The 16,944-nt window shown below is 37.5% G+C and overlaps 1 protein-coding gene across 1 annotated transcript; it reads left to right on the top strand.

Annotated features, from left to right (window-relative positions):
* The first annotated feature begins 12,863 nt into the window (after nt 1-12,863).
* LOC127131650 (uncharacterized) lies at nt 12,864-13,790 on the top strand. Its single transcript, XM_051060562.1, has one exon. The coding sequence runs from the start codon at nt 12,864-12,866 to the stop codon at nt 13,788-13,790; it is 927 nt and encodes a 308-aa protein (XP_050916519.1).
* Nucleotides 13,791-16,944: the final 3,154 nt, after the last annotated feature.

Genomic DNA, 16,944 nt, shown 5'->3' on the forward strand with positions numbered 1-16,944 from the left:
CAAATACATATTTGAGAAACCCGCCCTCTCCGGAAGAATAGCAAGATGGCAGATGATTTTAACAGAGTATGATATCCAGTATACCACCCAAAAAGCAATCAAAGGAAGCGTGCTAGCTGATCATTTGGCTCATCAGGCAGTGAATGATTATCAGTCTATGAATTTTGAGTTCCCAGATGAGGATGTCATGCTTGTTACTGATTATGAAGAACCTGGACCGAATGAAGGACCCGAAGTGGGATCCCGATGGACTATGGTTTTTGATGGATCGTCTAACGCATTGGGCAACGGTATTGGCGTCGTGATCATTTCCCCCAAGGGTGGCCATACGCCTTTCACCGCTAGACTATGTTTTGAGTGTACCAACAATATGGCTGAGTATGAAGCATGTATTTTGGGACTCAAAGCTGCTATAGACCTGAGAATCAAGTTTTTGAGGGTGTATGGAGACTCAGCCTTAGTAATCAGTCAGGTCAAAGGAGAATGGGACACTAAACATTCGAACCTCATCCCCTATCGAGAGCAGGTGTTGACATTAATCCCATACTTTGAAGAGATCACATTCGAACATATTCCCCGAGAGGAGAACCAGTTGGCAGACGCATTGGCTACCATGTCATCTATGTTCAGAGTCAGATGGGACAATGAAGCTCCCCGGATTACCATTGAACGACTAGACGAACCAGCATATTGTTATGAACTTAACGCTGATGAAGTAGAAGAGAAGCCTTGGTTCCACGAGATAAAAAGATATTTAGAAGCTCAGGAATACCCTGAAGGGACATCCATCAATGACAGGAAATTTCTGAGGAAGTTCTCCGCTAAATTCTTTTTGAGTAATGGAATATTGTACAAACGTAACCATGATTCGACTTTGCTTCGCTGTGTGGATAGAAAGGAATCAGAGAAGATTATGGAAGACATGCACGACGGTATCTTTGGGACTCATTCTAGTGGACATACAATGGCCAAGAAGATTCTGAGGTCAGGGTATTATTGGTCTACCATGGAAACTGATTGCCACCATCACTCCAGAACTTGTCATAAGTGCCAGATCTATGCGGATAAAGTACATGTGCCTCCTGCTCCATTAAACGTGTTGACCGCGCCGTGGCCCTTTGCAATGTGGGGCATTGATATGATTGGCGAGATTAAACCTACCGCCTCTAATGGACATCGTTTCATCCTTGTTGCTATTGATTACTTCACAAAGTGGGTGGAGGCAGCCTCATTTGCTTCTGTTACTAAGAATGTGGTGGCACGATTCATCAAGAACAGCCTCATCTGCCGATACGGCGTCCCTGAGAGAATTATCACTGACAATGGCACTAATTTGAACAACAAGATGATTACTGAACTTTGCACGCAGTTCAAAATAAAACACCATAACTCTTCTCCGTACCGGCCAAAGATGAACGGCACTGTAGAAGCGGCTAATAAGAATATTAAGAAGATTATACAAAAGATGACGGTAACATACAAAGACTGGCATGAGATGTTACCATTTGCTCTTCATGGTTATCGTACTTCCGTGCGAACTTCGACAGGGGCAACTCCTTTCTCTTTAGTCTACGGAATGGAAGCCGTTTTACCAGTGGAAGTTCAGATTCCCTCTCTAAGAATCATGAAAGAGGCGGGCTTAGATGAAGATGAATGGATTCAGACTCGACTCGATCAGATAAATCTGATTGATGAGAAGAGACTTGCGGCTGTTTGTCACGGGCAGATATATCAGAAGCGCATGACCAGGGCATTCAACAAAAAGGTCAAGAGACAAGTGTATCAAATTGGCGACTTGGTAATCAAACGCATCATCCTACCACAAACTGACCCCAGAGGCAAATGGACTCCCACATACGAAGGGCCATTTGTAGTTAAGAAGGTATTCTCAGGTGGAGCCATGATACTCGCTACAATGGATGGTGAAGACTTCCCACATCCCGTGAACGCGGACATAGTTAAAAAATACTACGCATAAAAGAGACCCGCTAGATCGACGTATCTAGGCAAAAGTAAGGGCATCCCGGCGAACCAAAAGGGTTCGGGCAAAAATTAGGGATATATAAAAAAAAATGTACACCCGGCAAGTCGAAAACCTGAAAAGGCGGCTTGGGCAAAAAGGGTATCCTGGTGGACTGAAAACCTGAAAAGGCGGTCCAGGCAAAAATTAGGGATTAAAGCGTATGACTATGTCCCGTTCTCAGTCAACTTTCATCCAAGTTCGAGGGACTGACCAAGCCAATCACTTCTATCCGACAGCAAGGGATGAGATGCTCGAAGACATAATGACAGTAGTAGGCTTAAAATCAATAGGACTTCTTCCACATAGCTTTCTCTTTGTTTTCGACAATTTCCTCTTACTAGGATTTCTGTCTCCTTGTACACAAGTTGCCTGTTTATAGGCCTTCTTTCAAAATCAATACAACCTTCTTTCAAAAGATGCTTTTGTTTTTTTCTTTTTCTGTTTTGTTTGCGTAAACGTCCATTGATTTAATTTGAATTAATATATGCATTTGAATATGACCAATGTTTACCAAAATACATGCATAGAATAGCAATAGCAATTACTACCCGACTTCAGGATCAAGGAAAAGGTCTAATCATGCTTCCAATGAATCCGCTACCAATTCTCTTCCCCAGCAAGCCTATTTTTCCCAGAAGAAATTGGCAGTATTCCCCGGCACAGCCAGCTATTCCCCAACAGAGGTCGGCATCATCAGACAGATTGATCATCTCATCCATCCTCAGCCAAGATCTGTGGAATATTTCTACCATCAGACAGAATCAAGCATCCCCAGCCGAGAAAGGGTCATCGACACAAATGTCTCAAATCAGTAGATGGGGATTTATTTTCCCCAGTAGAGTCCCCAAGCAGAACTTCTCATACGCATAACTCATTCATTACATCCTTTCACAGCATACGCATGCATACAACATTCACATTTATTTTAGCATAACACGAAACATCTCATGCATCATGACATAGCATGAAGCTAACTTTTCTTTGCAGGTTATTTATCCTCCTGATATAGTCAAAATAAAAGGTTCATTCAGACAGACACCTTTATCAATCACATTCAAGATTCAGATACATATTTCAAATACAGTTCATGGGAACATTCATTCTGACAACACTTCGATATCCTCCTAACGATGGCATCTTTAAGCCCATCCCAGACATTTATTGCAAGTACAACATATACAGGTTATCAGATACAGCCTAACGTACGGTTCATTCTGATTCAGCCCAACATATGACTTCTTCAGCAACTCCAATGCGGTCTAACGTACGACCCATTTGGACCTTCAAATCCTCAGATGCTGCCTAGCGTACGGTACATTCAGGGGTGTAGTCTAGCGTACGACTACTTTCTTTTTCAGATGCAGCCTAACGGACGGCTCATTCTACAACTCGGATACGATCTAACGTACGATCCATTCTGAACTTCAACAACCCCAACGCGGTCTAACGTACGACCCGTTTGGATCTTACAACCCTCAGATGCTACCTAACGTACGGTACATTTCTGAAGTGTAGTCTGGCGTACGACTACCGCTTTCATCATCAGATGCGGCCTAACAGACGACTCATTCTGCGACGGTCTAACGTACGACCCGTTCGGATGTCCATCCCCTCAGATGCTACCTAACATACGGTACATTTCTGAAGTGTAGTCTAACGTACGACTACCCCTTTCGTCATCAGATTCAGCCTAACGTACGGCTCATTCTGCAACTCAGATACGATCTAGCGTATGGTCCATTCTGATCCTTTATCCCCAACAGCATATGACACACTCCGACTCCCCAGCGAAGTCGGCAGCCTAATGGATGACTCATTATACGGTCTAACGTACGACCCAGTGTGGCACCCATGTCTTCAAATTGGCCTAATATACGGCGCGATCTGAAGCTTTCGTCATCAAACCTCCCGGATGGCATCTTTAAGCCCATCTCCATCAAGACCAACTGTCGATTCTCAAGTGCAAATTTTTGGGGCATTCTAGTGTTCAATAATCTTCCACCTCCAGACCACGAATGGCATACACGCCATCTTAACTCTCTCGGTTCAAGAATATTGAACAGGGGCAGCTGTCATACCCCAAAAATTACCCATCATTTTTCCTAAAAAAAAAAAAAAAAAAAAAAAAAAAAAAAAAAAAATGAAAAAGAAAACGAAAAAAAAAACGAAAAAAAAAAAAAAAAATTAATTAATTAATTAATTAAATAATTAAAATAAATAAATAAATAAAATATAACAAATTATTTTGGACTTGGGTCTCCCTCATTCCAAGCCCATTACCCACGAAATTAGTCTATAAATACTGAAGTTTCAGTAGAGGAGTCACACTTGGAGTTACACTGGGAGATTCACTGGAAAAAAAAAAAGAGGAGGAGAACAGAGAAGAACGAATAGAAGTTTTGGCATAGGAACCCTGCCTACCCGGAGAATTCAGAGTAAAGAAACCCTGAAGGCAGCCCATCTGCACCGAAGCCATCGCCATCCAATTCCCGCTGCCTAACTTATTCCGATACTACAAGTGGTCAATCCCTTCAACCTTGAATTGGCAAACAGGTTTGCGTATCTCTATTGTTTATACTTTCAATTGGCCATATCTACATATATAATGCATCATGATTAAATGTTGATATATAATTTGCTTTCGTATGGGAATTTAAATATGCCTGAATACCCTGAATGTTTGATCATGTTATTCCTGTGATAAAATGCCATAAAATTCAAAGTTCCTAACATGGGGCTGTTTTCAAATTCAAAATCCGTGGCCGCTCGCTAGCACCTCGCTAGGCGAGCCTGGGGCGAGTATTCGCCTGGCCTTCGCTAGGCGAGGCAGAGGCGAACGAGACAGTAGCTGACTTTTCTATTCTTTTTTTTTTATGTTTTATCATAGCCATGCATTATTCATCCTATCCTATTTATTGTTGTGATATTTCTCCGGTGTAATCTTCGATTGCACCCTGATTTGGTGTTCTGACATGTTTCTTTTTTTTTTGAGTTTCGTAAAGGTTCACATATCCCAGGAAAAGGTTATTGGCTAGGTATTCCACTTTATTTGTGGGATACCCTTGTGGAGTTTCACCCTAAATTAATTTTTAATGTATTAATTTCTAATGTATTAATTTTTTAATATATTATTTTTAATAATTTTAATGTGGAGTTTCATCCTAATTATATAATTAATTGTAAAACTTTGCCTTTGAATAAGTGATCTTGGACCTCTCTTTGTTGCCTTACGATTACGATATTACGGTCATGTCCCGCGAACGTGGGGATACCCTTAGCAAAGACCCTTCGGTTAAATCATCATAAAATAATTTATAGTCCCTCGGATGTTGCCTTCGAATATACAATTTTGTCCCTCGATGACCCTCCGATGTTGCCTACGGTTAAAAGATGATAGTCCCTTCGAATGCTAAGGTATCCTCGTAACTGTTGCCTTCAATGACCAATCGATGACCCTACGATGACCCTTTTACATCCAAAGGATAAAACTACTTATTTCTCAATAATAAGGACAGTTTTACCCTCATAAGGATAGGAAATACTCATAAAGACCTTGGGTCGGTATAACTCTTAATTGCTGGCTCACAACCTAAAACATTTTTTCACACCTCACACCTTTCAAAATACCTTCAGAAAATCACCACTTGGTATACATTCATACTAGAATCATTACCGAGTTATATTTTTCTAAACAATTTTCAAAACTAAACGAGATAATCACTTTGTATACATTCATACAAGAATCATTACAAAGTTAAATTCTCTTTTCAAAACAATTTTTCTAAACAATTCACAAACACTTTTTTTTAGACAAAAATAATATAAGTGATCGAGCAATTAAGAGCCCATGGATAACCATGGATACAAAGGGTGCTAACACCTTCCCTTTGTATAATGTACCTCCCGAACCCAAAATCTAAATTAAGGTTTTTCCTGTTCTTTTCCACCTTTCCTTATTGGATAAAAGAAAAGTCGGTGGCGACTCTTGCTAACCGCGACATTGCGATTAAAACCACAAAAAAGTCCAGTTCACCGTATGACATTGACAATAATAACCAAACATCAGAGTTAGCAGATCAGTCAAAAACGAGTTTACAAACCAAACACAACCAAGAGCACTATAAAGTGCAATAATATTCAGGGCATAACCCACAAAAAACAGAAGAACAAACAACACACAAAAGAACCATAGTGCTTCAGTCCTCATCACTACTGGTAGTGTCTTCATCATCACTTGCATCCGAATCTTCTTCGTTTTCCTCTTACTTACCTGTTCCATCACCTTTCGATATTCCTTCTTCTTCAGACAAGGCCTTTATCAACATTTCAATCTTGCTTTTCCTCTTAATACAAATTTTGATAATTTCATCCAAGGTCTTGTAGGTAGCTTTTAGCCCAGCAAGGATGCTTGTTCTAGTAGTAGGTCTGGAAGATGTCTATCCAGATATCATGAAAATGTTTGGAACATGTTTCCCAGTGAATAACCTATAATGTAAAGAAAGAGGAGGGTCCCTTTTGCAGATGCTGTCACAACTGATTAAGATACTTGGGTGTTGAGTCAAAATAACACCACAAATCAATGAGGGAAAAGATACTGGCATCTTCACAGCATAAGAGGCAACATGCTTCATAGTTTGATCAAAGACATATGATCCAAAATTAAAACTTGACTTGGTCCCTACAATATAAATAAACTTACCTAGTCCTGTAGAAATGTTGGAAGTGTGATTGGTTAACAATTGAGTACATATGGTATTTCGGAGATACATCTCCGGGTACACCCAAATAACGTACGAAGATGCATCTTCATACCATATTTTATTCAAAATATGATGGATATCAAAAAGACAAAAATTTGTGTGACTTTAGGTGCGTCTCCAGACACATTAAGGCAATTTTGAATTTCAAAAGTGTAGGACGCTCCTCTAAAAATGTAAAGAGCATTTCCCTTGCACTTATAGGTTCATATGTTTTCGTGTCATGAACATAGTCATGGTTCGGGCAATTAATCGTCTGATACCAGTACTTCACACATCTTATCTTCAATTTATTTACATTTCCTTGTGACAATGTTAGTTGTCATAATCGTATTTTACTTTTCTCTTATCTTATCTTTTACCTATCATGTAGGTTACATGAGGTTTTCATGGTTTTTTCTTACTTTCAAATAATTATCACGTCCTAAGCTTTACTTGCAAAAAAATTTAAAATCATTAATTTTAGGCGAGTGAATATCAGTACGGTTACATATCTTTTTAATATATTTTAGGGTTTAGTGATACAAAATAAAAAGATTTTGAATGGATTTAAGAATCGAATAATCATTAAACTTGCATGTGAAAGCAATGACGATGTCTCCTTACTAGAGAGAGATATTTACTTAATGTCAGTTTCAGAGTTGATTTTTTCCAAGATTTTGGAGGATTGAATCTATATCTTGAAATATGTTTTATATTTGTTTTTTTAAATTAAAAAATATTTTTTAAAAACTCTTCAAAAATCAACTTCCAAATTGATCTTTAAAATTTGTTTGGAAGTTTAGAAGGAAAGGAAGGAGAGGGCTTAAAAGGAAAGGATGGAGCAGAAATAATTGAAGAATTTTGGTTATAAGGATTTTTGAGGATTTATTTTTTTCATAACATCAAAAACACTTCAATTTTAAGAATTCAAAATTTGTATTTAAAGGAAATTTGGGAGGGTTTGCATAAATTTTTCAAATATATTTTATGTTATTATAATATTTTGAAAATTAAAAATATAATAATAAATAAATATTATTTTATTATTTTATACAAAATCAATTTTTAAAAATAAATAAATTACTTTTTTATATTTTTTTTAAAATTCATTTTCAAAAGTCTTTCCTTCTCATCCCCTCGAAACTCTTAAACAAAATCTTAAATATTCTTTTAAGAGACTGAAGATTTTCCACATGTCTGTCTAACCTTGACGCCTCTAGAAAAATCATAGTATTTATACACATATAACGATGATTTGAGAGTATCTATATGATATGTCGTTAGAGTGAGAAACTATATACTAACTTCAGATGACTCGTATTCGTACTCGTACTCTAAAATTATAACTATATGTTAAAATTATTTGCAGTTGATTGTATTAAAACTATATGGCACTCGAGCAAAATCATCCGAGATTTCAATGTTATATTGCTTAAAAGATTGATGATCTATACGTAATTAAGCTTTAAAAAGGGTCTGACTTCATAGGGAAGGGTTATTGATTTTATGCACATCCTTCTTTTGGTGACTCTTGATGACTGACCTCTTTTCCAATATTTGGAGTAGATTCAATATACATATAGTACTTCTTTATCAAGGTTGTCTGTAGTTAAGGAAACAACAAAATCAACAAAAGTGTTTTACCAAACAGAAAACAATCTATTATTATGAAGGATGCAATATATAGAAGATATAATGGAAAGCGGTGTTTAACAGGAATATATAATGTGCCGACATAAACAGGAAAAGAAAAATCAGAGTTATGCAAGTGCTATATACATACTATGCTTTAAGCATCTCTTTAGTTTCTTGATTTAAAAAATAAAATTCTTAGAGAACAAATATCAATACATTACTAAAATTCTTAGAGAACAAATATCAATACATTACTAGTTGCTCGGTACATAAAAGAAAGTTACATCTTTTAGTTATAATTTATAAATAATATTATATCTCCCTATAAGTCGTTTTATAATATTAATAAATTATTAATATTTTTTTATTATATTCTTAAATATTTATTATTTTCTATCATTTCAGTTATGTCAATTTGTCTTTTCAATATTATTAATGAAGAATAATTTTGTAAAATCCTTCATAATTTATTTTTTTCATATCATAATTATTAGATTTTTTAATACGTGTGAAAAGTCAAAAACGACTTATAATAAAAATCGGAGGAAGTATTTCATTCTTTTCAAATTATAAAATATTTTAAATCTATTATTGTATGAAAAAGAAAAATTATGCATAAATTTATAATATTATCCTCCATTTATTATAGATGAAACAAAAATTGAAAAAATTGAAAAAAATAATAATAAATAATAGAGTATATATTGGAAAAAAATCATTAATGTAGCATTACAATTATAAAATACTAAAAAAAATTATGAAAGTAACTTATAATTTGGGACATAATTTGAGACGGATGGAATCCTCACACTTCTAATCTATCCAAAATGATATCATTTATAAATAATAAAATTTGAAAGATCTATAGAAGACTAAATGCAATGAAATATGTTAGATAATAAGAATAGTAATTAGTTTGCTTAGTTAGTTTTAATTCTTCAAATATCAAGGAGTTTGTTAGGTTACCTTTTGTATACATGCATGGTCCTTCTATTGTATTATACAAGTTTTTTCAATAATATCCATATGAATATTATTTTCTGTGTAAAGTTAACATGGTACTAGGGAGCATTAATGCTCTAATTATCTCTTTTCAATGCTTTGCATATGTCCCCTTTTTTTCTCTTTCATTATAATCTTCAATTGGACATCTATCTTAGAATATCTCCTCTACTATTGTCTCATTTAGATTCTCGCCAGAATCATCCTCTATTTGCCTTATCTTGATCCTAGTCTTTGCATCCGTGATGGCTGATCGGTCACTATTTTCATTATGTTTTCGCTGCTTATCCGACAATAAACTAAGGATTTTGAGAAACTGTGCACGTATTATGGTACCTTTAAAAGTCAATTTTCATTTCTGTAAGTAATTTGAGCATTTTTATTAATTGTCAGTTTTATTTTATGTTTTCGCGATTTTATACGTAGGTTGTCTGTGTTTTCGTCCTCCAGGTTCAGGTAGAAGATCAAAGGGATTCGATACGAGACAGTGAGAAGTTCCGACAATTGAGGAAAGAAAAGTACTCAGCATAGGAGCCGTGACATGGCCACCTGTGTCACCTGACATGAGTCGTGTGAGACAGAAGGCAAATCAATCCAGAAAGAACCAAGACAGAGGCCTGACACGGCCGCCCGTGTCAGCTAACACGACCCATGTCAGGTCAATTGGAGGGCATGGTAGAGCGCCTTGGGCGTGTCAGGAAAGGCAGAGATCTGACACGGCCATCCGTGTCAGCTGACACGGCCCGTGTCAGCCCAGGCGCATGTTTTCCCCGTTTTTGGGCTTTTCACCGAGCTTGAGCTGTAGGGATATTTTGGAGATTTCCACCTTTTGCCTAGGGATTTTTCACTATATTAGGATAGTTTCTATGATAGAAAATGTCATCTTGAAACGAGGCGAACACAAAATTGTCAGACGATCAAGGATTACAGAGATCAAGGAATTCGGAGAGGGGAAGATTTTCATGAGCGGGAGCGATTGAAGATCGAAGTCATCCAATTACTTGTAATGTGTATTTTTTATCTGAATTTATTTTGAACAATGTGAGTAGCTAAACCCCCCAATGCTAGGGGATGTCCCTGATTTAGATTTGTAATGATTATGAGTTTACGATTGCATTTATAATATTATTGTTACGGTAATCTTTTGATGTGTTTAATACTTTCTCTTTCGGACCAATCGAGATTATTGTATGGTTATCAATAAGGTTGGACCGCCATTGATAAGGTTTTCATAAGATTTCTATGCAGTAGATATCACCTAGGACTAGGGATACCCTGTATGAATCAGAGCACTCTTGATATAGTAAAGCTTAACTTCATCCTAATTACCTATGGACATAGAAATTAGGGTAGAATGATTAAAGGTTTTCTCCCCAAGGACTTGGGAGAAAATACCCTTAAGAACTGGTACTAATTGATATTTGTTGATGCAATAGTGACTCAGAGTTGTTACAGGGATAAATTATACACCTTCCCTGGCATTGTTCCTCTTACCTTGCGAACCCTTATTTTTCATTATTATTTTTCTTTGCCTTTATTTTTATAATTTTGAATTTAAAAACCCCAATTATAATTTTTGTTTAATTGAACGATGAATTGAACTCAATATTAACTTGCAGTCCTTGAGATCGACATTCGGGGAATTTCCCCTTTATTACTATAACAGGAAAAATAGTACACTTGCTATTTTTTCGATCAAGTTTTTGGCGTCGTTGTCGGGGATTGCCAAAATATAGAGTTTAATTTTAAGTTCAATTAAAATTTTGTTTCTCTGCAATAAAATTATTTTTCTGTCATTTATATAATTTACTAATTGGTGTATGCGAGGAGAACCCTCGGCTGAATTTCTTTTTGACGCATAAATCGAGAGAACCCTTCACCGGAGATGCAGAAACGCAAGCATGAATTCCAAAGAAGAAGTTCCCTCTGATCACTCAGATTCAGAAAAAGAAACTATGGCTGAAAATCCTTTGATTCCACCTCCTCCACCTGACTCCTAGGTGACTATGGAGGTGCAAACGCGTCGGGTGGTAGACTGACCATTGTCAACCAACCGATAAATGTGACGAATTTTCAACTGCATCCCAGAATAATCAATCAACTTGAGAGAAAAACTTTCACCGGAAAGGTTAATGAATATGCCAACAAGCACTTACAAAGATTTATGACCATGAGTACTACTTTAAAAATTGATGGTCATACTGATGAAGCAAAAAAGTTAAGAATGTTCCCGTTCACTTTAGCAGAAGATGCAGAAGAGTGGTTCTACTCTCTCCCGGTCGGCAGTATCACATCATGGGAAGAGATGGAAACTGCATTCTTGAATGAGTATTTTCTAGCATCAGTATTCCTGAGAAAAATGTATGAAATCCTGAACTTCAAACAGAAGGATGGTGAGTCTTTGGAAGATGCCTACAAAAGATTCAAAAGGGTCTTGGTAGCTTGTCCAACTCATAATATGGATCAGACTGAACAAATGCAGATATTTGTTAACGGGCTGAAAATAAAGACAAAACAGTTGATTGATACAGCAATTGGTGGCTCAACAAATTTCTCAATAGCCACCGGTATTAAAAGGACTATTGAAGTTATAGCAGCTAATAAGCATCTGGAATTATACAACAGGTGTACAAGCAAGCCCGAAGGGGTCATTGATCTGAAATTAGAAGCTAATAAAATTCGTCCGGAAGACACAGTCGTTGTCGAAGTGGAAAAGAAATTAAAGGCTATGAATATAGGTACTCAACAGATAGCTCAAGTTCAACCGACTTAAGCCATCACTTGTGAAATCTGTAATGGACCTCACCACACGGTTTATTGCGTTGTGACTCCTCAACAAACTGAAGAGATAAAGTTCTTAAAGCAGAATAATCCCTACTCCAATACTTACAACCCAGGTTGGAAGAATCATCCTAACTTTTCCTGGAAGGATCAGAGAGGGAATGCTCCGCAACAGATTCAAGGACAATATTAGACTCAGTATCAGCAACAGTAGCAACAACAAGCACCTAAAAAGGCAGACTGGGAGATGGCCATTGAAAAATTAGTCGCTCATAATATTCAGTTCCAAGAGGAGACTAGAAACAATCAAAAGAACGTCGTTACCTCAATAAAAAATCTCGAAGTCTAGATGGGTCAAATAGCATAACAATTAGCTTTAAATTCTCAAGTTCCAGGTACCTTGCCAAGTGGTACAATGACAAATTTGTGTGAGCATAACAATGTTAACGCTGTAGTAACCAGAAGTGGTAAGTCAACTGAAGAACCAAAAGAAAACAGTACGGAGGAAGATGGATCGTTAGAGGTCAATTTAGAAATCAAAGAAACCAAGAACTAAGATGAAGAAGTAGTGATAATGCACGTTAAGGAGAAAGAAAAGTTCCTAAACCAATCATCAAACTCCCTTACCCTCCAAGACAAAAGAAGAAAGATCAACATGAAAAAAAATTGAGAAGTTTTTGGAAATGTTTAAGAAACTTGAAATAAACATTCCATTTTCTGAAGCTCTAGAACAAATGCCAATATATGTCAAATTCATGAAAGACATCATCTCCAAAAAGCACTCCACAAATATAGACCCGATCATCCTAACTGAAACGTGTAGTGTTATTCTCCAAGGTATGAAAATTCCTATGAAAAAGAAAGATAGGGGATTGGTTACTATTCCTTGCACTATTGGTGATAGAAAATTCAAGAAGACTCTTATTGATTTGGGAGATAGTGTGAATTTGATGCCACTGTCCATGTACAAAAAATTAGGCCTTGGCACTATTCAAGACACTAGGATGACACTTCAGTTTGCTGATCGCTCTGTCAGACGACCCTATGGAATAGTGGAAGATGTTCTGGTAAAGATAGATAAGTTTTTATTTTCGGTTGGCTTTGTCATTCAGGAGATGCCTGAAGATGAGGAGATTCCTCTCATATTGGGCAGACCATTTTTAGAGACAGGACGGTGCATGATAAACATAGAGGAAGGAACAATGACTCTCAAAGTCTATGACGAAGAACTGAAAATTGATGTGCGAAACACGATGCAATATAAAGATGATATTTGCACAAGCCACACTGTAGAGGTAATAGATCAAGTGGTTGCTCAAGAAATTGAAAAGAAAATGTTCCAATCACCGTTAGAATGTGTTTTGAGTTTATCAACTTTTGAAAGTGATGAAGACGAGGGAGAGTCAGAAGTCCTCGCTATGATGGAGGAACAACCTCGATGGATTATATATAAACCACACCAGTGGGAAGATTTAAGACCACCCCCACCATCAAAAGACACTCAAGAACCTAAAAAGGGGGCAGATCTAAAACAATTATCGACAAATCTGAAATATGTGTTTTTTGATGCTGAAAAGAAATGCCCAGCTATTATCAATGCCAGTTTATAAAGTGTCCAAGAAGCAGAACTCATTCAAGTACTAAAAAAATACAAGAGTGTGATTGGATGGGCGATTGAGGATTTGAAAGGTATTAGCCCGACAGTTTGCATACACAAGATCTTGATGGAAGATGATCACAAGTCGGTGGTTCAACCACAACGAAGACTTAACCCAGCCATGAAAGAAGTGGTCCGCAAAGAGGTTGTAAAATTGTTGGATGTGGGACTAATTTACCCCATATCCGACAACTCATGGGTTAGTCCAGTTCAAGTGGTACCGAAAAAGGGGGGGACTACGGTGATAAAAAATGAGAAGAATGAGTTAATCCCAACCAGAACGGTTACAAGTTGGAGAGCTTGCATTGATTACTGGAGGCTGAATATTGCAACAAGAAAAAACCACTTCCCTTTACCATTCATTGATTAAATGTTGGAAAGGTTAACCGGTCATGACTACTATTGTTTCCTTGATGGGTATTCGGGATACAACCAGATTGTTGTGGCTCCTGAAGATCAAGAGATGACCGCCTTCACATACCCATATGGTATTTTCACATACAGAAGAATGTCATTTGGGTTATGCAACGCACCTGCCACTTTTCAGAGGTGTATGACATCCATATTTTCAGACATGCTTGAAAAGCATATGGAAGTATTTATGGATGACTTTTCTGTGTTCGGTTCTTCTTTTGATAAATGTTTAACTAACTTGTCCCTTGTGCTAGAAAGATACCAGCAAGAAAATTTGGTCCTAAATTGGGAGAAGTGTCATTTTATGGTACGTGAAGGGATAGTGTTGGGACACAATATTTCCAATCGAGGCATAGAAGTAGACATAGAAAAAGTGGAGGTGATAGCTAACTTACCACCACCGGTGAATGAAAAAGGCATCTGAAGCTTCTTGGGACATGCGGGTTTCTACCGCAGGTTCATAAGAGAATTTTCCAAAATCTCCAAACGATTAACAAGCTTACTCGTGAAAGACACACCTTTCCTTTTTGACAAAAAGTCCAGCGAAGCTTTTGAGACCCTGGAGAGGGAACTAGTGTTTGCTCCTATAGTAATTTCCCCTGATTGGTCTCTCCCTTTTGAGATCATGTGTGATGCAAGTGATAATGCAATGGGGGCAGTATTAGGACAATGAAAGGTGAAGCTCTTGCATGTGATTTACTATGCAAGCCACGTGTTGAATCCCGCTCAAATGAATTATGCAACCACAGAAAAGGAGTTGCTCACGGTTGTTTATGCTTTTGGTAAATTCAGATCTTACTTGTTAGGATCAAAGGTAATTGTTTATACTGACCATTCAGCTTTAAAATGTCTTTTTGCTAAACATGAATCTAAACCACGGTTGATGCGATGGATCCTACTTTTGCAAGAGTTTGATATGGAAATCAGAGACAAGAAAGGGACTGAAAATATTGTTGCAAATCACTTGCCTCAGATGTCTCTGATCCAAGAAGCAGAAGAAAAACACCCAATCAAATATGAGTTCATCGACTAACATATCCTCGCTGTTACTGGTGTCCCTTGGTTCGCTGATTATGCGAATCATTTGGTGGGTGGACTAATACCTGATGATTTTGATTCTAATAAAAAGAAAAAGTTTTTGCATGATTGTAGGTTTTATGTGTGGGATGATTCGTTCTTGTACAAAAAAGGAATATATGGGTTGGTTCGAAGATGTGCCCCAGAGGAAGAACAAAGGGACATCCTCAGAGCTTGTCATAACTCAGAATATGGATGACATTTTAGTGGAGATAGAACAACAACAAAAGTCCTTCAATCTGGGTTATACTGGCCCACATTGTTCAAATATGCCCAAGGGATAGTAAAATAATGCAACAAATGTCAGATGAAAGGTAACATTTCGAAGAGAAATCAGATGCCTCAAAATGCCATGTTAGAGATAGAACTGTTCGATGTTTGGGAAATAGACTTTATGGGACCCTTTCCACCGTCCTTTGGAAAGAATTACATTCTGGTCCCTGTTGACTATGTGTCAAAATGGGTGGAAGTCGTGGCATTGCCCACGAATGATGCTAAAGTGGTGGTTAGTTTCCTAAAAAATTACATTTTCGCTCGGTTTGGGGTACCACGAGCACTCATCAGTGACGAGGGCACCCATTTTCTACACAAGTTAATGGAGAATCTGTTAAGGAAATACAATGTCAAGCATAAAATTACCACACCGTATCATCCTCAGACGAGTGGACAGGTTGAAGTATCGAATTGATAGATAAAGTAGATTCTAGAAAAGACTATTAGTGCCTCACGAAAGGATTGGTCAATCAAGTTGAAGGATACATTATGAGCTTACAGAACAGCGTTCAAAAACCCATAGGTATGTCCCCGTATTAACTCGTTTGCGGTAAAGCATGTCATTTGTCGCTCGAACTCAAGCATAAGGCATTCTGAGCTACCAAATTCCAGAACTGTGACCTTTCCAAAGCTGGGAAACCTCGGATTCTTCAACTACATGAGCTAGAAGAGTTTAGAAATCGAGCATATGAAAATGCAAAAATATACAAAGAATAGACAAAAACATGGCATGACAGATGAATTAAGAAGAAAGAACTCCGGGAAGGGAAATTTATGTTGTTATTTAATTCTAGGTTGAAGTTGTTCCCTGGAAAACTGAGGTCGAGATGGTCAGGACCATTTGAGATTCACAAGGTATTCCCACATGGAGCCATTGAGCTTAAAAACCTAGCAAACGAAGACACTTTTAAAGTGAATGGGCAGAGAGTAAAGCCATACCTCAAAGGGCAGGAATATGGACTGATAGAAAAGGTACGTCTTACCTAAGAAGAGGGACGACCGTCGAGCCATGTAACGTTAAACGAAGCGCTTCGTGAAAGGCAACCCACGCATTTTTAATTCTAATCAGTATGCGTGTTTGTTTGTTTATTTTAGGTTTACACATGGCTCTACACAAGAAGGGAAAAATACTCAAATACACACATAAGTCATAGTGGATAGAAAACCTTATCTGAGGAAAAGAGAATGAAAAGTCAGAAAATCAAGTGCCAATAATGGCCTGACACGGCCGCCCGTGTCAGGAAGATGAAAAAGGACTGAAAATGAGCAGAAACAGTGGCCTGACACGGCCGCCCGTGTCAGGTGACACGGTCCGTGTCAGGAGCACAGGAAGCCTGGAACCC

Source organism: Lathyrus oleraceus, chromosome 3 (assembly GCF_024323335.1).
Source record: "Lathyrus oleraceus cultivar Zhongwan6 chromosome 3, CAAS_Psat_ZW6_1.0, whole genome shotgun sequence".
NCBI classification, from domain to species: domain Eukaryota; kingdom Viridiplantae; phylum Streptophyta; class Magnoliopsida; order Fabales; family Fabaceae; genus Lathyrus; species Lathyrus oleraceus.

Bases quoted from the DNA above. Each gene is read 5' to 3' on its own strand.
- LOC127131650 (XM_051060562.1), top strand. From the start codon at position 12,864: ATGTTTAAGAAACTTGAAATAAACATTCCATTTTCTGAAGCTCTAGAA.